The sequence below is a fragment of the Drosophila erecta genome, unplaced genomic scaffold (genome assembly GCF_003286155.1).
Source record: "Drosophila erecta strain 14021-0224.00,06,07 unplaced genomic scaffold, DereRS2 tig00000021-arrow-pilon, whole genome shotgun sequence".
NCBI lineage: Eukaryota > Metazoa > Arthropoda > Insecta > Diptera > Drosophilidae > Drosophila > Drosophila erecta.
The window spans coordinates 18,544,777-18,570,832 of NW_020825198.1; the positions used below are offsets into that span (position 1 = coordinate 18,544,777).

Below are 26,056 nucleotides of genomic sequence, written 5' to 3' on the forward strand. Positions count from 1 at the left end.
GCTGAGCTGCGACGGCGGCGAACAGCTAAAATCAATTTGGTCAGTGATAAAATTTTTGCAAAAGCGAATCAATTTTATGGCTGTGCCGGGGTGTCGTTGCGGCGGGGGTAAATCGTAAAAGTATTTCGATTTCGGGGCCAAATACGGCGAAAATCAAAAGGCCCAAAAACGAAGAATTTTTAATGATCTCTTATTAATTGAGTTTCCTATATAGAAGAGTGTGGCAAGGGTCTGCTGCTGAAACGGGGAATTCGCCTTTAGATTTACAATTAGATAAAAGTCGCTGGCTACTTTATTGAGATTTTATGTCTTTAAGCCGCGTCCAAGCTGCCGAATGTCCAGGGCCATATCAAAATTGCTTCGTTTCCACGAAATGCCGACAGCTATAAAACACCAAATGACCCAGCCAAAAAAAAGAAAAACAAGAAAACAATAAAATCATACATATATATATGCGATGAGCGAATTATGAGAGTTTGCATTATAATTGCAATTACACTAAATTAGCATTAACCAAGCTAAAGGAAGAAAAGGCGCAGTCAAAAAACAAAAGACTTAGGAAGCGAACTCGAACTCGAGAAGACCAGAAGCGCGTTGAGTTTCATTTCGGCATTCGATTAAGCAGATCAAAGGGAACCTTAATACGCTTATTAACAAGTAGGTGCTGCTGCTGCTGCTACCGCCGCTGCCGATTGCCACTGCCTCTTCGGCGTCGCAGTTGCAGCGCTGCCCGCGATTCTCTCAACTTGCATTGCCCTGCAGTTTATTATTAGTTTTGTTATTATTTTGCGTATTCTAAACAAAAACGCAGCCGAAACAAATACCGCCGAGAGCGAGAAGGCGAGAGCGAGCGGTAAGCACGTGAGAGAGAGCGACGACGTCGACCGCAGCAGCGAATCCGGCAGCGGCAGCGGCGGTAGCAGAGCAGCAACTTCGGCACTTCCACAGCGCAAGGTAAAATTTCATTCCGTGGCGAGCATTCGACGTGAGCGGACGTATTGAGCGCGTGTGCCGTGCCGCAGATAACAAAACATTGCAGTGCTATCACCAGAGAAGAAAACAGAATCGAATCAAATACATTAGTTCACAGTTAAGCGACGAGAGAATAGAAAAACCCCCGCCCTAAAGAAATCAAAATCACAAGTTGATAAGTGCCAAAACAAAAATCAATACCGATCGCATACAATGCAGCGCCCCAAAAAGTGCTACAACCTGTGCTGAACAAAAAAGAAATAAGCAAACAAACAACAGAAAATCTATACTTAATCTATACTATATCTATGTGTAATCGAATCGAAAATGGCAGTCGAACAAATTGATAAAATGGCAGCTAAAGCCGGAGAAGCTACAAATAAATGGATTAATCCACAGCAGGTGAGTTATCAAAAGCGAACGCCGAAATACGGTAGCCCCACAAATGAAATACGAAGCTGCTGCGAAATATTATCAAAAACAAAAAAAAATTAATATAGCCAAAAGGGGGATATCAAAAGTTGCCGCTTACGCTGGAAACCCAAAAAATACAGTAGCACGTCAATTAAAATTAATAGCTTCCGACTTAAGCCGCTGGCCAGGTTGTGAGAATTCGGTTGAGAAAACACCGAAAACCCAAACCCTCTACAGCTTTATTTACGACATTAGCATAGTCGGGTCGAAATCAATTTGAAAATCCTTTGCAAGGGCATAAAAAACGAGATTAAATTTGCCTGCGTGCGCAAAAAGCCACAGAAAAGGCGGAAAACAGAAAGAGCAAAGAAAAATAAGTTGCAGATTGGGAATGGGGATTCGGATGGGAAGAAAACAAAAAGGCCGACAGAAATGAGCGGGGAATGGGTCTTTAAGTGTAGCTAACCAAAAACCCTCATCAGCAGCAGCAACAACAAAGTGCAGGCCGCCTTCGTGCGCCCCACTTCGCTTCAAGTCGAGGCCCCAGATCCCCAGATCCCCACATCCCCACATCTCCACATCCCCATAGCCATGCGGCCCCTGCCACATCCACATCCTCATCCAGAGCCACATCTACTCCACTCCTCGGCCGTAGTAGCTACTGTTTTCAAAGTTAAGATCAATGAGTGCGACGACGATGCCTTGGCTTTTTGTAGTTGGCCCGAACTGCACGGCAAACAATTTTATTGGTGGTTCGAAACTGAGATCTGAATATTTGTTGATATTTGTTGATGAAATGAAACATCCTCCTTTAATTCAGGGTGTTTTGGGGTAATAACAGATTGCAAGAAACTTAATAGCAGATTGCTATATGTTGTAGGTAAAACCCAGCTATTGATTTCAGTTACTTACATTGTAACTATTCTCATGTAATTTCACAGCACTATTAGAAAAAAGAAAATAATAAATGTTCTATGAAATGTTTTAAAAACATATATCACTATTTCAGAATCAAAGAAGAAAGTCTACTTTGATACTATAATCTACTTGGCAGCTCTGCATTACAAACTATAAAAATCATACTAAAGTTAAAGATCCCCAAATTTCTCGCGGTGCCCTGCTGGCCAGCTTCGATCTGCTTTGCAACATGCCGCAAACATACACGAGTCCATGGGCGGCAAAGTTCAAAGCCGAAAACGGCACGGGTTTAGCGCGCTCGGAGTAAAAAGCGATCAGCGGGCAGCAGCGGTAAAGGCGACCGCTTGGCAGACGTGCGCACATCCACAGATACAGACACTCAGCTACAGATACAGATACAGATACGAATACAAATACAGATGCAGATACTCAGATCAGGCCGGTCTAATAACGCTGCTGTTGGCACTGGCTACACGTTTCGGCGGCTTCGCTTTTGTTGTTGCCGCTCCACTACCGCTTCATACCCATACCAATGCCCATACCCATACCCATACCCATACCCATATACTCCTTCGGATTCCCATTCCCGCTGGCCTGCGGCTTCATTTGAGGCTGCTTCCGAATTACCTGCGCCTTTGCCATGCCAGCAATGCAGTAGCAACAGCAGCAGCAGCGGCAGCCACGCAGCAGCAACATCTCAACAGCAACAACAGCAGCCACTGCGTTATTTCCCTGCCATAAAAAGTATTAAATTGCCGCAAACAGGTGTATTTTTATGCCCGACAGGCAGAGAAAAACAACTGAAACCATAAGGCGGAGCGTTCAGGTTTCGGGAACTGCAATTATGAACGCCTAGGCCCGTGGCTTTAAGTATTCTAAACATTAAAAAAGCGCAATTCAGGTCACAACCGCTGAGCAAATCAATCTTTTACAGCTGCCCAGGATTAGTCGGGAAAAAGTGGGAAAGTTAGCAAATTACCATGGAAAATTAACCATAAAGCCTGCTTTAGGATATAAAAGAAACTGTCACTTCTATTAACGCGTTGCAAGCCAGCTAGAAGAATTTATATTGTTAGCTTTCAAAATAATAATGCACTAATTAAAACAAAATATATACAAAATACTTGATTTGTAAACATGCCAGAATTTTACCGACAATATTTTAATATAATATTATATAATCTTCGTTGTTTGGGATCTTTGTATAATTACATACTTCAGTTTCTGTAACTCGTTAAGGGTCATTTATCCCACATACTACCAGGAAATCGTATTAATAAACATTGCTATTGTTCAACGCTTGCATTTCGGCGATGTTTTTTAAACTTCTTAGTTTATTTGGTAAGAGCGCGCTCTCTTTCGTAACGATTCTGGTTACGCGCGCAAACTGAAGGCAATGGCAATTGAAGCCGGCAAACAACAGAGAGACCGGGACAGAGACAGCGATATGGGTTCGGTGAAAGAGACGGAGAAACGCAAACAAACTGGCAGCAGGAACCACAACAACGAAACAAATAAATAAACAACAACAATAATAACAAGAACAAGAAGAACAAGTGCCATGAGATCGGCAACGGAAGTTTATTTATGCCCCAGACCGCTGTTTGTTTAAGCGTATTGCGATAAGCTGCGAGTGACTGAAAAAGCGCTCGTCCGTTTGTAGTTGTTGTTATTGGTCTCGTATTGGTATTGTTGCATTGTTGTTGTTGCTGCTGCAAGTGCGCCAAGAATAACAACAACAATAGCGCTGAAGTGGAGCTGCCTCCACTTTTCCGAGCCCAGCGACGACGGCCTCCCTTTGATTTGGACAAGGTCGTTATGGATTGTGCTTAGATAACTCAATCTACAGGCGAGCCTCGCTAAGCCAAACAACTAGGGGAATTTATTAATATAAACCACTTATTTCTTTTATCTATGCTCGATTTTCTCTAAGGCTATTATTTCTTACTTTGACTTTCAAATTTCCTTTAAAAAGAAAATATTCTTTAGATTTCTTAAAAACTATTAGACACTCAACTTAAAACATTTCGTTCTTAAAATTAAGATCTTTATAATGGCAAAATTTTTGTGAAAATGGAATGACAATTTAGAATTAAAGTATAAAAAGAATTTTCATACCCACCGTGGCAATTATGGCTTAATCTCCTTAAGCCAAGTCAACTTTCACGAATTGGTGTAACTCGCAATCCCTAAGCTAATGCAAATTGCAATTCGATTAAAAACACTTAAAGGGGCGCACAGTTGCAGTCAAATGACAGCGCAATCGAATCAAATCAATTCAAGTCGCAACGGGGCGTATACTCGATTTTTTTAATAAATGAAAAAAGTGGCAGGAAAAAAAACCGTGCATATAAAGAACGCTTAGCGCCATCGCGTCGCAATCGCGACCGAGTATTTGCAGCAATTAATAAAAACTGACAATATAATCGGTGCGACAAGTAGTTGGCTGCCAGCCAGCCCCCAGACATTCGATTCGAATCGAATCGAATCGAATAGCGCTCCTTTGTCGGCTTCGCCACTCGGGGAGGGCGGGGTACGAGGGGTGTGCGGGGTGTGAGTTAAAAAAAGGGGGAAAAAAGAAGAAAATAAGGCAAAATATTAATAAGCAGTGCCCGCAATTAATAGCGCAACTTAAGACTCTATATAGGGTAATTAAGCGGCGCTTGTGAACATTTTTCCTTTGGCCACGCCGCCTCTGTTTTTGTTTTTTGTTTTTTGTTCATCGGCGCTGCCGTTTTCTTTAGTTTTTACTATTTTCCCCTCGCAACAGGTAAACAGCAAGTGCAACGTACGCTCACCCGTATCTCTAGGTGTATCTGTATCTGTGTCTGTATCTGTATCTGCGTCTGTGTCTGTTTCTTTGCCGGTGTTTACTCAAACGTAAATCCGCGCACGCACACGTGAAATCTTTTTATTTGTATTTATTTTACTTGCTTTTTTGGTTGGTGGTTCATTGTGGCCGCAGTTGGCGCAGTTGAACTAATCAACAATGGAAACTACTCATCTGGCGTTGAGGAGCGAGCTCTTGTCAATTTCGTTGTTTGGCGGCAAACATCAGACGGCGAGCGGCTAAGACGACCCGAAAAATATCCAAACCTGTTGTAAGAGACGTGCAGAGTGGAAAAGTAGCGAGGGGATGGGGTGAGAACTAGCAGAATGGGGCGAGTTCGGTCTGAGAAAGCTGAGAATGGAGCTAGTTCTTAAAAGTATATGTTTCTTATAAGTAAAATATATTTTCAAGGAACGATTTGCTAGGGAAGAATAACACTGTGCTGTTACAATTACAAGTTTTTCTTTTAAATAACATTTAATATCGATCGAAATAATAAACCATTTTCATCAATAAATTGATTTAAACTTGTATTTTCAACGAAATAAATTGATGGCTTTCATAAATCAAGCTTGCGCACATCTTAATCGAAATTTATAAAGCATACTGTCAAATAAAATCAATTCACTATTATTAAAACGTTATCAACTGGGGTATTTGTCAATGATTTTGTTAAACCAAATTTATCTGAATTCCTGCATTTTGCATAATTCATTTGAATTTGGGGGAACCAGATTGTTGGCTTTATAAACATATATATAAATACATAAGTGGCAAAACCACCGATATCGCCGCAGATATATATGGATATATTTAATGACGGCTGGCTGGCTACCGTTAGGACCACTTTGCATTTGAGTTGAGTTGAGCTGAGCTGAGTTGAGTTGGCCCAAACGAAATTATACTTTGTAGGCCTTTGGCCGATATAATTGCCAGAGTTTGTGTTGTTGTTTCGTTTCGTGTTTGTGTCATTTGCATTTTTCTGTCTGCAAATTGTCGTGGCTGGCGGCAACGAATCGGCAGGAATCGGCGGACTTCAAAGGCCTGTATAAACATTGATTGAAGATTTCTTTACGATTTCTGAATGGTTATTTATGCGGAGGCAAGACCGTAGACAGAATTGACAGACTGACACACTGAGACACTAAAATCGTTGCCCATGCTGTCGGCAAATGTGTTTTGTTGTTCTTATTGTTATTGTCTTATTTACAAATTGCTGGAAAATAGCTAAACAAAAACCCGAACTCGAAGTCGAGAATCAGCGAAACGACGAAGCAAATCGCCAGATAGCTCATTTGATTGATGTGTGTAAAAAAAAAGGGGTAAACAAGAGGGAAAAAGAAACAACGAGGCGACCTTAAGTTCAAAGCCAAGAACTGGTGATTACCACGCGTCAGCGGCCATGACATTGTGAAATTGAAATTTGTTTGACTGATTAACAACAATTTCTTGCCGTGTTTGACTAAATACCTTAAGGTTGTCTCTCCGTGTTTCTCTCTATGTAAAAAACACAACCAAAACGACAACAAATCTACCAAAAAAATACAAAAAAAACGTGACAAAGGGAAAGGGGGGAAAATAACACAACGAAACGGCAGGCGGCAACAATTTCTTTGATCTTATCGCAAAGCTTCTTGCTCGCATTTTGATCAAAGCAAGTTTTCCGCCAAAAACACACACACACACACACAACTGCGCGCTTGAGAGAGCCGTGAGTGATTTTCGGCCCAAACAGAGAGCAGCATCTCTTCCATCGTCTCAGTCTGGGCCATGTATTGCCAACTCTGTAAACTCTGAGTCTAAAGCCACTCTCTTCCCTGCTCTTCTCTCCATTACACAGACAGCAGCGCCGCTGCTAACGCTTCTGCTGCTCTTGGCCACGTTTAGTCAGCTGCCAGCCGTGCGGAGCAGCAGCATCTTGGACGCAGCGAGTCTGCAGGAGAAGGATCCCCTGAGGGACACCAGCATGAACATGATCCAGCGCAACTACATGGTGATGCACTCGGCCAGCGGTTCCGGCGACCACAGCCGCTCCCTGAAGCGCGCCAACCTGGCCAACTCGAGCATCGTCTGCAACGATGGCAGCCACGCCGGCTTCTACCTGCGCAAGCATGCCAGCTCCAAGAAGTGGATCGTCCTACTCGAGGGCGGCTGGCACTGCTTCGATGTGCGCTCGTGCCGCGCCAGGTGGATGCGACTGCGCCACCTCATGACCTCCTCCCAGTGGCCAGAGACGAGAGACGGTGAGTCGGATACCGAATAAATTTTGTATTTATATAGTTTAACATATAATGACCAATGATTTGTTGCCTTTTCCAGTCGGAGGCATTCTGTCGCCGCATCCCGAGGAGAATCCCTACTGGCACAATGCCAACCACGTGCTCATCCCGTACTGCAGCAGTGATTCGTGGTCGGGAACGCGAACGGAGCCGGATACCAGCGATCGGGAGAACAGTTGGCGCTTCATGGGAGCCCTGATCCTGCGCCAGGTGATCGCGGAGCTGATTCCCGTGGGATTGGGTCGAGTGCCGGGCGGCGAACTGCTACTGGTGGGCTCATCGGCTGGTGGCCTGGGCGTCATGCTCAATTTGGATCGCATTCGCGACTTTCTTGTGAACGAGAAAAAGCTACAGATCACAGTGAGAGGAGTGAGTGACTCTGGCTGGTTCCTGGACAGAGAGCCATACACGCCGGCGGCAGTGGCCTCCAATGAGGCAGTGCGTCAGGGATGGAAGTTGTGGCAGGGCTTGCTGCCCGAGGATTGCACCAAAGCCTATCCCACGGAGCCCTGGAGGTGTTACTACGGCTACCGACTGTATCCCACTCTAAAAAGTAAGTTTTCTAGAAGTGGTAGAGACTCTAGATTTTATTTAAACCGCTTTTCCCCACCAAACAGCGCCCCTTTTCGTTTTCCAATGGCTCTTCGACGAGGCACAAATGCGAGTGGATAATGTTGGAGCACCCGTGACGCCTCAGCAATGGAACTACATCCACGAAATGGGCGGCGCCCTGCGATCCTCGCTAGACAATGTGAGCGCAGTTTTTGCACCCAGTTGCATAGGTCATGGGGTGCTGTTCAAACGGGATTGGGTCAATATCAAGATCGACGATATATCCCTGCCCTCGGCGCTGCGCTGCTGGGAGCACTCAACACGCAGCAGGCGTCACGATAAGCTCAAGCGTTCCACGGAGCCAACGACGGCGGTCTCGCATCCAGCACATGCCAATAACCAAAGACACCAGCGACACCGTCAGCGGCTGCAGCGCCAGAAGCAGAACAACGTGGCCCAATCTGGAGGGCAGCAGCGGAAGCACAATCACCTGAGCAAGGAGGAGCGGGAGGAGCGGAAGCGATTGCGCCAGGAGCAGCGACAGAGGCGGAAGCAGCGACGCCGCCAGCAGCAGCAAAAGAAGGCCAATGGAGCGCAGGAGCATCGCAACAAGAAGGATAACAGCCCCAAGTCGAGCAACGGCAACGGCAACGATCAGCGGAAACAGCGACGGCGCCAGCAATTGACTCCCGAGGAAAGGCAGGAGCAGCGGAAGCGACGGAGGAAGGCTCAGCAGCAGCAGATGAAAATGCAGCGGGAGCAGCCGGCAGCCGGAGTTCTGCTGGAGGCGAGTGCGCCCCAGAAGACACGCTCCTCCAACAACGCCTCCGCGGGCACAAAGTCCAAGAAGCGCAATCGCGTACCCCGAGTGCCGGAGAAATGCGGCCTCCGTCTCCTGGAGCGCTGCAGTTGGCCGCAATGCAATCACTCCTGTCCCACGCTCACGAATCCCATGACCGGCGAGGAGATGCGCTTCCTGGAGCTGCTCACCGCCTTCGGCTTGGACATCGAGGCGGTGGCCGCTGCACTGGGCGTCGACATGCACACGCTCAACAACATGGAGCGCACCGAATTGGTCAACATGCTCACCCAGCAGGCCAACTAGGCTCACCAAATACCCTGTACCATTCGGGGGGATCCAGAAATGGGCAAGAAAATCGTAGGGAAACAAAAATACCTAAGGGATATTATTATGCACCCTTTCTTGGTTTCTATCTTAAAGCTTAAAACTATGACAAGTTAGTTAAATATCTTAGTGTTTCATAGGCTACAAGAGAGTTCTGATCTTTAGTTGCATGCGATTTGGCTATTCCTTCAGTCATTTACAAGAAGTAAGACCAGTAAGGAAGAGTTCTTCCCTTTAGTTTTTATTATTTCTAAAAAAGAAAACCCTACGATTTGCGAGCACTTTTTGGAGGTCTAGAACTCGACCCACCCTACTGTAAATAGGCGCCCTTTATATATATAGTTTGTAGTTGGGGCGCTCTGTAAATATTACATAATACCACCCCAAAACACACTCACACTAGCGGAGATAACTCCAATTCCTAGAACACACCAAGAAGAAAAGACATGCGCATAGTACCCAGTAATTAAGCAGAATTTATTTATAGTCCTACTCGAACTGCAACTCCTATTCGTAATCGTATTCGTACTCGTACTCGTACTCGAACTCGTATTCACATTCACATTCGCCACATTTATTCATTCGCATTCTGCAATCATAATCAAAGATATGAAATCTGCTTGACGAGAAACTAAACACAAATGCAACCACAAGACTGTTTTTATGTTTTTTTACATATATATATTGATAAATAGCATAGTTTACATAGATATGCTTAATGAACGTAAATGTTTATGTAATTTATTTGATAATTTATGGCCCGTTTAGGATTTTACTTTTGTGTGGAATCTAGACTGTTTTAAATGCCCCACGCATATGATTATTATTTTTTTTTATATTTTTTTTATACATTTATTTTGTACCTACCTCAGATCAGTAAGAATGAATGAAATTGATAAACAGCTGCCTTCACATATCATTGCGTACCTGTGCAACGAAAATCAAATACTTAATACTTAACTTAAAACCGCCCGCATTCCGTTGAAGAAAAATAAAAATAAATAAAATGAATAAAAAATACAATAGCTAACCAGAAGCGAAGTGAACAAATCGAATAAATAATTGTAGCAATGTTTGTATAGAATTTATAGTTAAACGAGAATAAATCGCACACAAATGAACTATTTAAACTAGTAACTTATGCTAAGCCTGTACAGAACTGGTTGAAGTTTAGCCCTAAGAATTGTTGTACTTAAACTTAGTGATAATCATACACGTAATGCAATTCGCAAGCTTATTAGCTTTTGTTAGCGTTGTTCAAATGAAGTGGTTACCATTTTCAAAAGATGAAATCGACCAATATTTGAAGAAGGAAACCAATCCAATAAACCCGAAAAATAATTAAATGCAAACTCTGTCTTGTTATTTCATGATTTATTTATATACTCTACTTTTCATATATTTCAACCATTTTGTCTCGGCCGGCAGCCCTCACATAATACTTTTGTGCACCAGCGATTGTCATTGCCACCACATCCTAGGTAATTAATTTTGGTGCAGTTTTTTGTCAGTGCATTATAGTGCCACATATTTGTGTTGGCCGATTTCTTGCACTTGCTTTTGCGATTGTTACCACCATCCAGGTTCCCAGCGCACTTTGACTTTTCTAGAATAGTCTCGAAATAAATAACTCAGTACATTTGGTGTTGAAAACAACTTACTGGGCTTTCCCTTGCACCGAGTTACTCCAGTTACATCCGCGAAAAGGCATACAGCCATAACTACTGCGATGAGAATCAAAGTGCTATTCCGCATTTTGGCCACAAACTGCCATTCGCGATTTACGATTGTAGAATAAGGTCTTAACTCTGCCGGCAAGCCCCTTTTAAAGTCCAGTTCTAAAAATACTCGTATAAAGTTTATTTTCGGCGTCCAATTGTTGTTTACAAAAGCTGGGAGGCAAAACAGGAAACATGCACGTGTTTTTAAGTGAATAATAGGCCTTTACTACTCCGAAGAACAATTACTTAATTCTTGTTCTTTACGTAGGTAAGTGCTTTCTGACATAAAAGATTTCGCTGCTTTAGTATAAACTCAAAATATTTATTTTCTTACGAGTCTACGGAAATTCTGAAAATATCTTTACATCACTATTGATTGATAAGAGGTAATATATGGACATTATCAAACATATTTAAGTTGCGATAACAAATTTCAAATTAAAAGCACATTCCAAATTCGTCGCATTACAGCAGATTAGAACTAGTTGTCTTGCCTGTTATTTCACAGTGGTTTTATTAATGAAATATTAAGTAATTTTTCTAATAACAAAACGACTAAGCGCTCCTATTAATCATCAGTGCTTTTAGGCTGAGATTTTATAATCTGGCTTACTATATAAATAACGAGATTCAGACTTGTTAGAATCATTTCGCATCGGCTGGCAATGAATTTCATTGTATTTCTGGCTTGTTTCACTCTGAGTGTGGCCTTTGCAAACTGCCAATTTCTCTGCCGCGCGCGAATAAGTGAGTCAAAGAGATTTCTAGTCATTCAGCGATCTTAAAAACAATTTCCAGGCAATCCGACATGTTTTGGACCCAGAAACGTTGGAACTGCGCTTGGATTTGCATGTGCTCTGAACTTCACGCCCCGAATTTGGTACTTCAACGGGGAATCCAGGAGATGCGAAACGATGCCGTACCTCGGATGTGGAGGGAACAGTAATAGATTCTGCTCGCTTCAAGACTGTCGACTCAACTGTTTACAATTTAAACGTTAAACGTTAAAACGTCATGAAAAAACTTCTTGAATTCAATGAATAAATACTAAAATAAAAAATAGAACGTTTTACCAAACCGCTGTTATGAATCCTTCTTGAAGGCAGAGTCCCAACAGAATTAGCACACTTATGTGTTTAACACACACATGCGCATATCTTCAGTTAAAAAAGCTAACAAAAGCAGTAAACTAATGAATGTAGCACAGTTTTAAGAGCGAAAATCTAGGACAAGCTTAAGTAAAGGTATTGTTTTTATAGAAATTTACATCGAAGGCGTTTTTGTATATTTTCCCATAAATGCATCGAACACCCATCGAACACAAGTAAGGTACTCAGAATGAAGTTCCTTTTCATCATGGCTTAACTCCGTATGTGGCCTATAAAAATGCCCAGATTTGGGAAGTTCGTCCAGGTAAGTAACAAAAGATTGGAATGTTCGAGATCCGAGAACCCGACTTTGCGGCTTGACTGCTCAGGATGGTATGTGGTTCTATAAATTTAGGAAAAATCGAAGCAATGTTTACTTTAAAATGTTATTTAGTGGTTAGCCCCATGGCTTATGCAATTATTTCGCTTTACTTAGTTGAATTGTTTGCCCTGTAAGTAAAAATGATGCAACAATATCTACCTTTCCTTTAGAAAGAACGATTCCAAGAAGAAGTCGCTTATATTGTCAGATTTTCTACTACCCTTGCCCAAGAAACAAATTACTTCTGCATATACGCAGTAGTTAATTACAAATAATTACACATTTATTGGACAGACCAAGAAAGTATATATTATATTTTAAAGAAATGCCTGTTGTGGAAGTCCAAGATCAATCTGAAAATGTATCGTAGAATGTTTCTCCCCCAAATAATCTTCATTTGAAGTGCTCTCTCAGGTCAAACGACATCAAAGTTCAGTATGCGAAATCGCTCATTGGCGGTTAAAGGCGCTGCGGGGGCGAAAATGGTTGATTCAATTGTCGCCGGGGAACGAGATACTCGTATGTGGAAATGCACGGAATGTATCTCTCGCCTCAATTCGGGTCGGAATGCCGAGCAAACAAGACGCCAAATCTATTCAAAGTGCACGTAATTTCTAATTGAGTGTCAAGTTTAAAGATGATACAGAAATATACACATTTGGTGCCTTTGCTGCAGTTAATTCTTTTGATGGGCTCCCTTGAAGGTAAGTATTACGTACAGTAACAAATTACAATTTGCCATCTTAGGTTCGTTGAAACCTATGCCTCGTCTTGTATATCTTACGCTGTCAAGCTCTAAGACTTCATTCTTAACTCGTTATGTATATAAAACAACGACGTTACCCTGAGATTTTGGAAGTGCCACTTTGAAATTGGTTTCCCTATTTAATCCTAGATTATACCCGTACTATTTTCAGCGGGCTGTCCTGTTTACCTCACCATTTCGCTGACGGGCAAAACCCAGCAGGACGCCTTTCTCGAGATCAATTGGGGTCCCAACTGCTATGGACCACCGCAGTGGGTGGGCATCTACAGCCAGGATCCGACCATCTCCAACTTCCAGCCCGACCTGCGTATCAATGGGATTTTCAATACGACCGGCAAGATGCTGACGCCCATCAAGCTGGGCAAGCTTCGCTTTCCTGGTGGCTGGAATAAGCAGGACAGTGGCGATCAGACGGCCACGCAATATCCCACGGGAAAGTGCCTGCCACACTATGTGGCCAGCTACAATGGCACTGAGCTGCTCACCGTGGATTGCCTCAAGATACAGCCCAACTGGATGAACCAGATCAAGCACGTCGATCGGATGCAGTTGAAGGACACCTTCCTGCCCGGCACACATGCCTCAGGTGCCGTCTTGGGCAGCTCCACTAAGTCCAATTCGATACTGGTCAGGGATTACCTGGTGGCCCAGCAACTCGATGTTTGGTCGCAGCTGGTCTTTGGCATTCGTTACCTCGATTTCAGCATAGGGTAAGAATTTAATTTAAAATTTTTATTTTCTACCGATACAAAACTCAATTTTTACCTGCAAGATACAAGAACATGAACACGGAGAAAGATGCGGATAATTTCTGGATAGCCAACGAGAACATGCTGATTACACCTCTGCTTGGAGTTCTGCGTGATGTACGTCAGTTTGTTAAACGATCTGCCGAAATGGTAGTCCTGGATTTCAGTAGTTTTCCCATTGGCTTTTACAAGCACCCAGAGATCTACAGTTCGCTGTTCCGCCTGCTTCGCCAGGAGCTGGGTGATGAGGCCTATCGGCGTAATGTGAGCAAGGACGAAAACTGCGCGAATCGCAATTTCCGCGAGCTGCTGCTGCAAAAGAGGCACTTGGTCATATTATTTCCCACGCAGGAGTTGCCCTATCCGGAGAAAGGTGTGCTCAAATTTTGAAATACAGAAGTTCTCAAAATGATCTCAATGACATTCCAGAATCGAACATGCTCTGCCCGCCATGGCAGCGTTTCAGCACCAGCTTCATGAATATTTCTCAAACTCTGGACTATATGCGTCTGCTGTTCAGCAGGAAGCCGGATTCTCCGGTACGGAATGTTGGCTGGATATTCACTGCGGTGAGGAGCATGGAGCAGACACTGAACGCCCACCAACTGCAGACCTCCAAGGAGCGGGCGGCGGTGCTCAATCCCAAGGTAAATAAGTGGCTAAAAGGACCTTGGGGTAATAATGCCAATGTGGTTGCCATGGACTACTTCAGCAATACGAATATCGTGGATCTGGCCATACAAGTCAATGCGCGCAAGGCCTTTATCATGGCCAACAACGATTATATAAATTTGGAAATTTTCAACCTGAACTGAAATTTTTAATAATAAATAATAGATATCTACAATAATAGAAATCTACTTGTTCAACAATTAGAATAACTTAATTATGAAAACTAAAAGTAATTCGGCTCAGTGTGCGCTAAGTGTCAGCTTAAAAAAGGTTGGCAGCCCTTGTAGCTCATACACCAACTTGGCAGTCTGCTTTTATCCAGCACACGAACCAATTGAAAAGCAACCAAGTAAAGAACCCAACAAGTTTCAGCAAATTATCGTTTAAAGTTGACATCAGTTATTTTCAATTTAAGATGTAGGAAATGAGGTATTTTAGACATATTTATTTTTACACATTCTATTCATGAAATAGTATTTAACGAACATCTGGATTTATTTATTTCTGAACTTGTTCTCAAGCCCATGTTATTAATTGGTGAATACCCAAACCACCTAAACGCATTTCAATTTTAATTGTTAAGCTCCATAATCAACTTTTTAAAAAATATTATAAGTGGTGGTGTAGTTGTTGGTTTCCCACACAAATCAAGGCAATTTTCTTAGGAACTTTCGTCTGTTAATTGAAAACCTCACGCAGTCTAAGGTCACCGCCTGACTTTACGATTGCCAGTAGCGGAATCTAGATCAGCAATTTGCATAATAGATCGGCAATAGTCAAATGGCATTTTAGCTATGATCTCTGATACTTGAACTCTACTAGTAAATAGCACGTGGCATATGTATGTACCTTTTGCAGTTCTTAGAACTTGTGACTCAGGCAAATGTTTCATTCATCGAGGCGTTTGGTAATGAATATATCATATCCATATTCATATGGGGTGATGCAACCGAAAAGCCGCACCTACCCGCTCGCAGGGTATTCAGCATTTCTCACCTTGGCTAATGCGAAACCGGATCTGTACTAATTGAAATGCACTGCGAGCTTATCTGATGAGGTGGAAAACGCTCCAATCCGAATCTGCGCTCCAAAAACAAATCACCTTGTCAAAAACCTGAAATTTCAGCAGTCAGCTTGAAAAACGCAACAAAAAGCCCTGTTATCACTGCACTGCAATTCCAGTTGAATGCACTTTATTTAGGAGTGGGTGAGCGAATGATGGCAAAACCTTATAAATTCAATGTCTGATAAGATAAGAGCCGTTCACTTTGTCAGGCTCTATACGAGGCCAATGTGTAGGCTTTCTTATCGCGGTACTTGCAAAGACTGAACAATGCATAAATATTTTGACATTTTTAACAAGCAGCTTTATAAAAGCAATCCTCTTATCAATGTTGAAAGATTAAAAAGTTTACCTGATTTTGTAATCTTAAAACCAAACAATATCAGTACAATAAAGCTAATTGCAACCCAGATAGCCAAGATATTTACGATTCACATACCAATGAGAATTCTACGAAATTGGCGACGTGGCGCCGTCAGATCAGCGCCTTTTAGTCCCCACATAAACACGGCGAAATGGCAATGAGTTTTCGGTCATATATTAGTTTTATTATAAATAACGCATAGAAGTGCTGCACTAAGCTAATATTACAATGTAGGCTTACGATAACTACCAGGCTTTGTGATCTTGTCAAGTGCAACGGCCAGCTGCCGGGCATCCCAACAGCTGGCCGTTGCGATCGCCTGTTGAACCACCATTTTTTCCTACACTTATGATTAACACATTTTGACATGGTTTTACACATATTTATATCGAATTCAAGGACTTGGGACTTGGCTCCTAAGAAAAATATACGCGCATCACATCGGTGAAGGGTTTCCGGCACAGCGGGCACTTTGTCACAGAGGAGGCGCACTTGGCGCAGGCCACCACATGACCGCAGGGCAGGAATGTCGTATTGTACTCGGCGCCGTAGCAGATCTTGCACAGCTTCTCCTCGGGTATGGAGTTGGAGACGCTGCTGCTGGACGAGGGAGCCAACGCTGTCGCCTCGATGATCTTGTTGAAGATGCGTGTGGCTGCCGTGGGAGCTACGGACGGGGCCACATCCCCCGAACCGCCCTCCTCCGATGGCAATGATGTCTGCTCCTCTCCTGAAGCTTGCCTGCTGGCCACGTCCCCTCCAATCGTAGAGCTCTCCTCCTTTTCCTCGGCCGGCTCTGGTTTGGCGGCCACCGTATCGATATAGAGTTGACCCTTCATCAGCTTGACGAATCGGCACTGACTTAGCCACAGGGCGTGCTGTTCCCAGGGCTCGTCGTTGTCGTCCCAATCCTTGAGACCACCGCCGCAACTGAAGCAGCGGACGCGATCTCCAACGCCCGTATAGAAGAAACCCGCCTCGGCCAGCTGGTGGGGCTTTTGTTTTAGGTTCCTCGGCCACGCCTCGAAGGAGCGCAGGCGTGCCGACTCGACGGCGTACTCGGGATACTCGGGAAAATAATTGCCACTGGCGGCTGGAGCACGACATGTCTCCGGCTGGACATCGCCATTGGCCTGTGTGGCCGTCGACGCATGGGTGGCGACCATTGGCCTCGGCTCCGGGGATGCGATTCCAGCGACACTGTCTGACGCATTTGCTGTATTTACGCCTATCGACTGAATTAGCTGAGACATGGGTATGTGACTTTCCGCGTAGGCATGCTCCCTCAGCTCCACTGTCGTCGTCGAGTCGTTGGCGCCGCAGATATCGTAGCTGATTGGCGGCAGGATGCGATCCAATGCCTCGCCATTGATCGGCACATTGTTGGTGGTGCGCCGGCGCAGCAGTGGGCAATTGGGCGACCATCGCTGATGCTCCGGCACGGGCTGATCCTCCTGCTCCCAGCAACCGATTTCTACGCCGCAGAAATAGCATTTCACTTTGTCCCCGACGTGTGTGAAGTACATGCCCGTCTGGGCCAGTTTGTGTTTATCCAGCCAAGCCAGCGGCCAGTCGGTGAAGGTCTTTAGGCGCGCCTCCTCGCAGTTTAAATCGTTCATTATGTTATTGTATCTATTGATTTTGAATAGCTGGGTCGCGTTCGTGTTGTTATCCACTTGATCTATTAACACATCGAAAGTGTTGGGTCTATAAGACTGTAGATGATCGGCTACAACATATGCCATTTTGTGTTCTGGTAGTTGTTCTCTCTCTTAGATGGCTGATACTTAATTTGTTCTCTGGCTGTTTCACTCTGAGCTCGAAACTGAAATGAATAAAAAAAGGAAACCATACGTTAATATACGCGAACACAGAATGGAGGTATCAAGATAACACTAAGTGCACCTGACTTCCCAATCGCTCTGACATTTCCTTTTTCTATGTATTTAATATATTTCTCGGTATATTAATCAATTGAATCCACAGATAAGGTCAACCATAGACAGACGCCATGCGAATAAAATACAGTAGTATTAAATTACGTCAACATTTTTGTATTATTATGAAACCTATTAATGTGAATAACATAAATTCCTGGAACATCCAAACTTTCTTATCACAACAATTACAATTTCCATTGAAAATCATACTCTGCAAAACAAGAATGCCACACACATTTAAAGATCAGCCTTAATTTAATGTTGACGAGTGTTTAGATTACAATGTCTTTACGTTATCGTTGCCTTTAAATTTAAGTCGATCAATCACTTTTTGGTTTTATAATTACCTTTATTTTGATAACTACAAATATTTTCTCGGACAAAGCTTCCAGACACTTCGTAGCACTTCTACGTTTTTCAGAGTGTGTATGTACAATGCAGGGAAAAACTGAAACGCAGTTCAAGAAACTGGAGATGCAGCATCAACGAACTTTAAGAGCCCTTAGATGATGGAAAACACAGCGGTTGTCCCGCTCGCACTCGAGCCAAGGGTGGTTTTTCCTTTCGGGAAAAACTGCCGAGTTGCGACTGAAAAAATATTCGTAGTGCCATAGAGTACGCAATGTTACAACCGCTCGTTTTCGCAGTGCGCCGAATCGCAGTGAGTATTAGTATTCTATTCTCAAAACAGCACAGCTTTTGGTGGTAAGCAGTAGTGAGTGGGTGGTGTTTTTGTTTATAGGTAAATGGGTGGCGCAAGCCAGAAGTTGCTCGATAACGACTATCGAACTGACTCATCGAGCAAATAATTTCATGAATAATGAGCAAAAAACTTGTAGATAGACAAATCACTTTGCTAATTGTTGGGCAGACAACCCACATGGCAATTTCCAATTGCTCGTCAGTTGTTGTGTTGGTAATTATAGTAATGACAGGAAAAGCATATATGCACATGCGTTTAAGAAACTGTTTTTATTATACAACTGTTCATTGCAATGCAAGTATGTATATTCACGGAGTCAATTTATCGAATATTGCCAATCGATATATTTTAAATAATCGCAAAATTCCAACTACAATAATCATTTATAAGTCGCGTGTATTCTTTGTCTTTGTGAACTAAATTATGAAAGTACACATCAGTTTTTTAATTAATATTACTTTAAAGATCTAAGATCTTCTAAAGATCTAAGACATCATATCAATGCCCTCATATCGCTGGCTATCGCTTGATGACTGGGAGCCTAAACAATATCTGCGGTGGTCTGTATCCTCGAAGGAGATTGTACAGCCGTTTTTCGACATTTACTCGCTGGGCCACCAGCAAACAAAAAAAAAAAAGGGAACTCAGCACGCTGAGTCGGGCCCCGAGTGTTCAAAGTCCAAATTTCAACCACAAACCAACCAAACTCGCCAAACAATTGCAACGGATCGGGCGGTGGAGGTAGTGGGGCCAGAGGGCCATCGGTGGGTTAGCTGGCAGTGCCATGCACTGTGGAGCACTCCGAGCCAGCCGACTGTGAGAAAGTTTTAATGGAATGCAGTCAAACCACTCTGGCGACGGCGCACTCGGCGACTCCAGCCCCAGACCCAGCTCCAGCTCCACCACCATGGAGCCCGACTTGCAGCATAAAGCGCAGCATTAATGCATACTGTTGGCCTGGCGGTGCAAGCGAGACGGCCATGTGGTGCAAAGACGAAACCATCAATGGGAAAAACAACTAACCACAGGGAAAACAGAGTGCAGCGCAGCACAAAAACAAGACAAAAAAAAAAAAAAAACAGTACACATACAGTGCAGCAAAAACAAAAGCAATTGTAATTTACAAATGCTGACTTCTGGAGCTCGGGAAATACATATGTACATATTGAGGATGCTTCTAGATCGGGGGATGCTATAGATGGGGGTCTGTTTCTGTGCAGAGATTGCGCATTGTATTTGAAGTGGAGCAGCTAGCAGCCAGCAGCCAGCAGCCAGCAGCACAGAGAAACGCACACGAAAAGCTTGAGATGCTGTCTGCCATTGTAATTGCAATTTGGCTACTCTTATAGGCGGCATTGCAACTTAGCAATACCTGGCATTTTAAGTTTCAAAAACATATATCCCTCAAATTTGTAAAGATGATTCAATAAGATTTGGGGGATATTTTAATAATATCATAGTTCATGATTTGACAATGTTTCATATCAATCCACAGGGAAAGACTTTTAGCAAGAGTATTCGAAACTTCGGTCTCTGGTGCTGCCCCCTCATTATTGCTTATTTCGCTTCTCTAGCCAGTACAAAGTGCAATTACAGCGGTCTCTGCCGACGTCTGTTATTTGTTATTGTGGAATGCCAAGCCCATTAACAATTGTAATGCAAACCGACTATTGGAATTTCACCGGGGCTATCAGGAAATTCCGTAAAAAGTTCAAGAGCCAGACAATTGCATTTACTCAATTATACAGGGTATTTTATACACTTACCAGCTTCGTTTAAAATACAAAAAACTCGTTGAACTTTAAAATTGATTTTTTTTCTTTAATTATTGTGTGAAAGACAAGGAACTACACTATTTATATCGAGCGATGGATAAACCGTGAGCAGCGCCTTCACCCAACACCAACCGAAGACCGACTGAAAAGACAAGGCCTCCTGGGCGGCGCATGAATGGCAGGCATGGGAGCTCGATCCAGAGACCAGAAGAAAATACCACTCCGCAGCAAAGAAAATCATAATCAAAGGCCAAAGCAAAAGGCTAGGCCCAGGAGGCAAGGCAAGGCAACAAACAGAAAACTCACAAATAAAAAAAAAGACAGAAGAACAAACGAACACGAAAGACAAGACCAAAACCAAACCAACGAACCTCCAATGGAATGCAGTCGGGCAACTTTTCTACAAAACTCCGCCACAGAAAATCAAACTGGAGTTGGAGCTCGTAGTTGGATTGGAGTGGCATAGTGGTTGGAGCTGCCTTTCGAGTTTTCTGATTGGAATAAGCCCAGCCGATCCGAGCAAAGCCAAGCCAGACCAGGCAGGCCAGTCAGTTCATTCCGTTCCCAGTCGGTAAGTAAAGCTGGGCCCAAGTGATTGGAGTTCTGCTGTTGCTATCGTTGTAGTAAGTGAAGGCAACCGCAGAGGTCCAAAGCCGTGGAGAAGGTCTTCGTTCTGTAACTACAGACGAGCGCAAAGTAATAGGTTTGCACGTAGTTCATACATAAATAAACATGTGTGTCTAACCGCTTTGTAAACATATTAGGCCTAAAAGATTCAACTAGTCAACCACATTTCTGGGATTTTCATATCAGAAAGAATTACCTCTGAAGAATATTGGTAGTTCTTATTTTTTTAGCAAGGAAGCCGAGTTATACTATTTAATTCAGATGTAATATAGAAATGTTATATTTTATAAACATAACTTAGATAAAGTATTTTTTTTTAGATTAAACTTACAAGCATGAGAAAGAACAAATTCTTTAGAAAGTCCACCCAACCAAGTAAGCGTACATTTCTCTGCAAATTCATTGGTTCTAAAGTATTGACCCCAGCTGTTTTCAATATACCTTGGGAGCCCCGGAGACATGAGCTCGACTGTGGGAAACTCTTATAAACACTTTACCATTCTTTTCGTTCTTGCTGTTGTTGTTGCCATCGACAAAAAAACCGAGATTGGAATGCGGTGATACCAGATACGGCTGGGGCAACAGCAACAACACAAAGCTAGGGTTAAAGGAGGGGCAGCGGAGGGCGAGGGGGAAGATACCCCCCACACCACCGCTGCTGCAGCATGAGTCGTCATCGTGCCCAGAACACAAGAAGAGGAAGAAGATGAAGCTGAAGAATCCGAAGTGGAAGAATCCGTGGAGGAGGATGAGGGATAGGGAGAGGGGTGCACAGCACACAGAAGGAGGATGCAGAAAAATAAATAAATGCAACACACACAAGGAACATTCTTGCATGATCTGTGTGTGCGTGCGTGCGTGTGCGTGCGTGCTGTGGCCTTCCAAGAAATGCAGCTACAAAACGACCGCCGACGTCGATAATACGAGAAGAAAACGGAGCTGAAACAACAACAACGACAACAGCGATTCTGGGATGCTGGCCAACAAAGGGCAATATTGTAATCATAATAAATGCGCCCCGATCCGAGCTGCTAAAGAATGCATTAAGATTGTCCCGAAGCCATATAGCCCTCTCGCTCCAGCCATGCCTTTCTTCTCCCTCTTCCCTATTGAACATTGATCGATTGTCCAAATAACTAACGGCGGCTTGGTTCAAAGTGCCAGAACCGCCGACGCCGCCAGCGTTTTTCCTCGGAAAACCAAGGGAAAACTCTTCTCAAACCCAAAGAGTCAAGTCGTGTGCGAGTGAGAGGGCGAAACATTTATCATCACAGCAGCATCTCTATGAGACCTGGAATGTGGGTACGATCTCATGGACGACCAGTGAGATGAAGATCTAGGGAAACAAGGAGCCGGCGGACGAGGGGCGGGGTGCGGAGTGCGGAGACCCCTCGTTAGTGGAAATAATAGCTGAAAGGTCGTTTTTCACGCGGTCCAGGCTCAAAGGTCGCGGAGGCGACGAGATGATTCAGCTTGGCGAGCATCGAGAATTCCGGGAATTCCGAATTGTAATTTTCCTCATCTTATGCCTGGTCTTGTTCGGGATTCTCTTTCAAAGGCCGCTGTGGACTGGTCCATTTCCATTCATGTGCTGATTGCCGTCGCGTCTGCTGGCGATAACAAATGGAACTCAGATGAGCAAACAATAGATGCTATTCTGCTTTTCGGGAAAATTCTACTCGCAGCATTTACGTGAGAACTGCTTGTTGTGTCTTAAGCACCTTATCTATCGTTTTATTAACGAATTGTCTCGACTCCTCCTGAAATCCGATTCGTGGGAGTGGGAAATGTGGGCGCAGAGACCACCATCGATGGAAAGTGTGTGGGTGCGGCGATAATGGATATTGAAGAAGTTGTGGCTCTGCAACGTTGCCATCGAAAAAACCGGCATAATGAGTCCCTATGCAGGCGTTTTTATAGTTTCTTCGTTCGGTTTAAATAATTGTATCCCCAAAAGTATTCATAAATTTGCTTAACATCAAAAAAAGAAAGATGGCGTTTGGGGTGTGCCAATGTTTTACATTAAAGATAACATTGTTGTACTCTTTCGGTTTTAAAAATGGATTTGTACATAAATTCTACGGTTTCAAAAACATGATCTTACGACTTGCTACTCAGGTTCCGATAAGGGAAGTAGAGAAGTATATGGAGCTAAGTATAGAATTCGGACTGTGTTGAGCTGTAAGTCTGGAGTTCGGACTCAGCTCAAATTGAGAAACTGAGAGACTGGCGAGACTTTCTCTTTGTTCGGCGAAAAATGAACGCAAAAGTTCAAAGCAATGAAGCATAAAAAGCAGCACAGTGAGCAAAAATGAAAATAAAATGCACTCGGCGCGAAGAAAACAGTGAAAAATGGCAACAGCTCAAACGGTTTTCAACGGTTTTCAGAGCTCGTCTCTGTGGCAATGGTAAATTCTATGGTTTTTCGACTCTTTTTCTCTACATTTCTGCAGAGTGGAAAACACGCATGAGTGCGCCACTTCCGCTGGCAGCGGATGTGCCAGACAAAGAAGCTAATGCTCCATAGTCCGGAATTGGTGGTACTGGCGATGACGCCGACGATGGTGGTGGTGGGTTGGGCCGGATTATGCCACTGAGTGTGTGCGTAAAAGAGGAAGTGCCTTACACACAGTGTAATCGTATATCGCATGGAGTAAAGTACATATGTGTATATATCCCGTAAAGTGACGCGTCATCTGTTTATTCAGATGCACTGAAAAAAATTAAATTCTATTTTTTTTAGCTATTAGTTGTTTAGAAAGGGAGTTATGTAATTGGTTTTTCAATAATATAAATGCTTGTTAAAGGTATGAAAGGGAAGGGGAAAGGTTTCTAGTTTGAACCATTTCCACTATGATTTACCAATGATTTCCGTGTCGAAAACAATTAATAGAATTAATAGAATAGAATTAGAACATGATAGAGTTCTCTACTGATGGAAAGATGACACATAAAGTGACCTTCGAATCTGCTCAAAATTGAGTTAACTGAAATATTTCGGACGCTGTAGTCATCGCTTAATTTTAAGCGTCGACGAATACTGTGTATTGCGTAGTACGAATTTTGGTTGAATATATAAAATTAATGGCATTGTATGGTACAATAACCGCCCCTTATTCTTCTACATCCACATTATGCCCAATTGAGAATGTTGTTTTTAAAACAGCATTGTTAATCGAGGGCGAAGCGCGGGATGTGGAAATTTCGATGAAATCACTCAATGCAAAAACAGGGTTACCATATGGCGGAAAGTTTCGAGTTTCCAGAGCCAGAAAAGCCGTGCAAACAATCGTGTGTCACTTTGAATTTCTGTTTACCAAAACCGAAAAATTCGTTTAATTCGCTGGGTAAACACATGTTGGTAATTTTGTAAATAAATTAAACTGAATAAGAGTGCGAGTATTTAGCAACTCTACGGTCGCCATCTTTCTCGTCGCAGTGGTCGTAGGGGTGCGAGCGAGATAGGGCGAACGAAACGGGAACACACAACAAATATCGCGCAGCCGACGAAAAATAAAAGAACGTTTTCGATTCAAAAGAAATTTAAATTTACAACCATTACTGATAATTTATATTTATATAATGCTGCAACTGTATGTATACTTTTTATTTATAACAAATGGAAACATAAATAACTTATACAGCTGAATCGCATTGCGATAACTTTGTCGTCTGGACATGCTTGTGTGCGCCTGTGTGATTTTTTTTCTGAGACAGTGTGTGTGAGCGAGTGAACAAAAAATTAAAAGCAAAGCAAACAAAATGTGTATATTGTAGCTTTTGCCTCGCCTCTGCCTTCTGATGTCACGTTTTCATGAATTTTTGGGGTTATTTTTTCGCTTGGAATACACAAAATACTATGCACTACACACTATGGAACAGGGACTCACCTTGACGGCTTTTCTCTTTTTCTTGAAAAACTCAAGTTTCCACTGGAAAATTCCTATACGTTAAGACTCGACGATATGGTAATCGTGTAAATAATGCGCTTTCACAGTCACTATTGATTTTCCGTGAACAAAACGAACGGAAAAACACAATAATGTTACACTTAGACAAGCACACGTTCTCTGTTATCTTCTACGCTCTATATTTGCAATTATTGTAGCTGCTGTGTCACAACAATTACAAAGCCAACTATCACAATTGAGTCCGGGTGAATACTTTTTTTTGTACTTTATTCTAGCTTTAAATGCATTAATTTAAATCGAGACAGCGCTCAAAACAACTGATCCATTGCGTCTTTACGAGTCGAGTTGAGATTCGGAACTGAAACGAACCAACGAGACGAGAGCCGCCGAAGTGGCATTCAGTGTGCGTGGCCATCTGGCGGGAAAATCTCCAATCTGACTATTTTTGTGTCCGCAGTTATCATTAAAAATTTTAAAATACAATGGAATTAGTTGATTCTAGAAGCTTAGATAGTTTCTGAAAGCCGTTTTGTTATTTAGAATTACATATAGTTATTATTTACTGATGTTTTCTTCCATTAAATATACGGCTTTTCTGCAGGACTTCTCCCCTGAATAAATCTTTCGATTTCAGGGTATTTCTATTTTAATTCTTATTTGACAGCACTACCAGCGAGTGAGAGAGACAAACAACGCTGTAGCTGCATTGCTTGGGTGAGTGAGCGAGAGGTAGAATTTTGAATGCAGTTGTTCATTCGGCCTTTCGCAGCTGTAAATTTGGAAAAGACCGTCGCAAAGCAGAAACTTTATTTAGCCTGCGAAGGCAGGGCCAATTAACGTTATTTTAAATCAAACAGTCTAGCTTTTAGTGTGCTCAAGCTTACAATTAATTGAAATGGGCAAATGCAAGTGCATGGTATTGTTGTACTACGACTAGTATTAGTACGTAAACCGTAATAGACGTACTACTGTTGGCTGTGCGGCACTCGTTGTCCCTCTCGCACTCGCAGATGCAGCAGACAGGATCATTGATTTTTATGCTCCTGGAAGAGAGCGAAGAGCATGCGCCGGGCGATGGCGGTGGAAGTGGCGCGTGTCAATGCACCTCATTTCTACCGCTCTCTCTCATCCCACAAACGGTTCCTTCCAGACGTAGCGAGAAAGAGACAGAGAGAGCGCGAGAGCAGACAGCAGCTGCAATTTT

At 43.1% G+C, this 26,056-nt stretch overlaps 5 protein-coding genes across 8 annotated transcripts; 3 read left to right on the forward strand and 2 right to left on the reverse strand.

Annotated features, from left to right (window-relative positions):
* Positions 1-916: 916 nt before the first annotated feature.
* Positions 917-10,434, forward strand: LOC6544869 (palmitoleoyl-protein carboxylesterase NOTUM). Its single transcript, XM_001973129.3, has 4 exons — positions 917-1,374; positions 6,975-7,377; positions 7,454-7,966; positions 8,031-10,434. The coding sequence occupies exons 1-4, from the start codon at positions 1,300-1,302 to the stop codon at positions 9,068-9,070; spliced, it is 2,031 nt and encodes a 676-aa protein (XP_001973165.1). The 5' UTR covers positions 917-1,299; the 3' UTR covers positions 9,071-10,434.
* A 21-nt stretch (positions 10,435-10,455) lies between these two features.
* LOC26526224 (BPTI/Kunitz domain-containing protein 5) lies at positions 10,456-10,873 on the reverse strand. The gene is made up of 2 exons (XM_015158758.2): positions 10,753-10,873; positions 10,456-10,697 (listed from the first exon to the last, which is right to left on the reverse strand). The coding sequence occupies exons 1-2, from the start codon at positions 10,844-10,846 to the stop codon at positions 10,495-10,497; spliced, it is 297 nt and encodes a 98-aa protein (XP_015014244.1). The 5' UTR covers positions 10,847-10,873; the 3' UTR covers positions 10,456-10,494.
* Positions 10,874-11,477: 604 nt separating this feature from the next.
* On the forward strand, positions 11,478-11,813 carry LOC26526606 (BPTI/Kunitz domain-containing protein). Its single transcript, XM_026977816.1, is given in 1 exon segment — positions 11,478-11,813. A coding segment is annotated over 1 exon segment (336 nt).
* Positions 11,814-12,824: 1,011 nt separating this feature from the next.
* LOC6544870 lies at positions 12,825-14,651 on the forward strand. Of its 2 annotated transcripts, none has more exons than XM_001973130.3 (4): positions 12,825-12,986; positions 13,200-13,758; positions 13,821-14,170; positions 14,227-14,651. In XM_001973130.3, exons 1-4 carry the CDS (start codon positions 12,920-12,922, stop codon positions 14,610-14,612), a joined length of 1,362 nt encoding a protein of 453 aa, XP_001973166.1. In that variant the 5' UTR covers positions 12,825-12,919; the 3' UTR covers positions 14,613-14,651. The 2 variants fall into 2 exon arrangements, with proteins under 2 accessions (XP_001973166.1, XP_026832818.1); XM_026977017.1 differs by lacking the exon at positions 12,825-12,986 and adding an exon at positions 12,997-13,029.
* A 1,590-nt stretch (positions 14,652-16,241) lies between these two features.
* LOC6544871 (death-associated inhibitor of apoptosis 1) lies at positions 16,242-25,247 on the reverse strand. Of its 3 annotated transcripts, none has more exons than XM_001973131.3 (2): positions 24,832-25,247; positions 16,242-17,721 (listed from the first exon to the last, which is right to left on the reverse strand). In XM_001973131.3, exon 2 carries the CDS (start codon positions 17,639-17,641, stop codon positions 16,313-16,315), a length of 1,329 nt encoding a protein of 442 aa, XP_001973167.2. In that variant the 5' UTR covers positions 17,642-17,721; positions 24,832-25,247; the 3' UTR covers positions 16,242-16,312. The 3 variants fall into 3 exon arrangements, with proteins under 3 accessions (XP_001973167.2, XP_026833874.1, XP_026833875.1); XM_026978073.1 differs by lacking the exon at positions 24,832-25,247 and adding an exon at positions 20,306-20,524; XM_026978074.1 differs by lacking the exon at positions 24,832-25,247 and adding an exon at positions 18,184-18,283.
* Between the last annotated feature and the right edge of the window lie 809 nt (positions 25,248-26,056).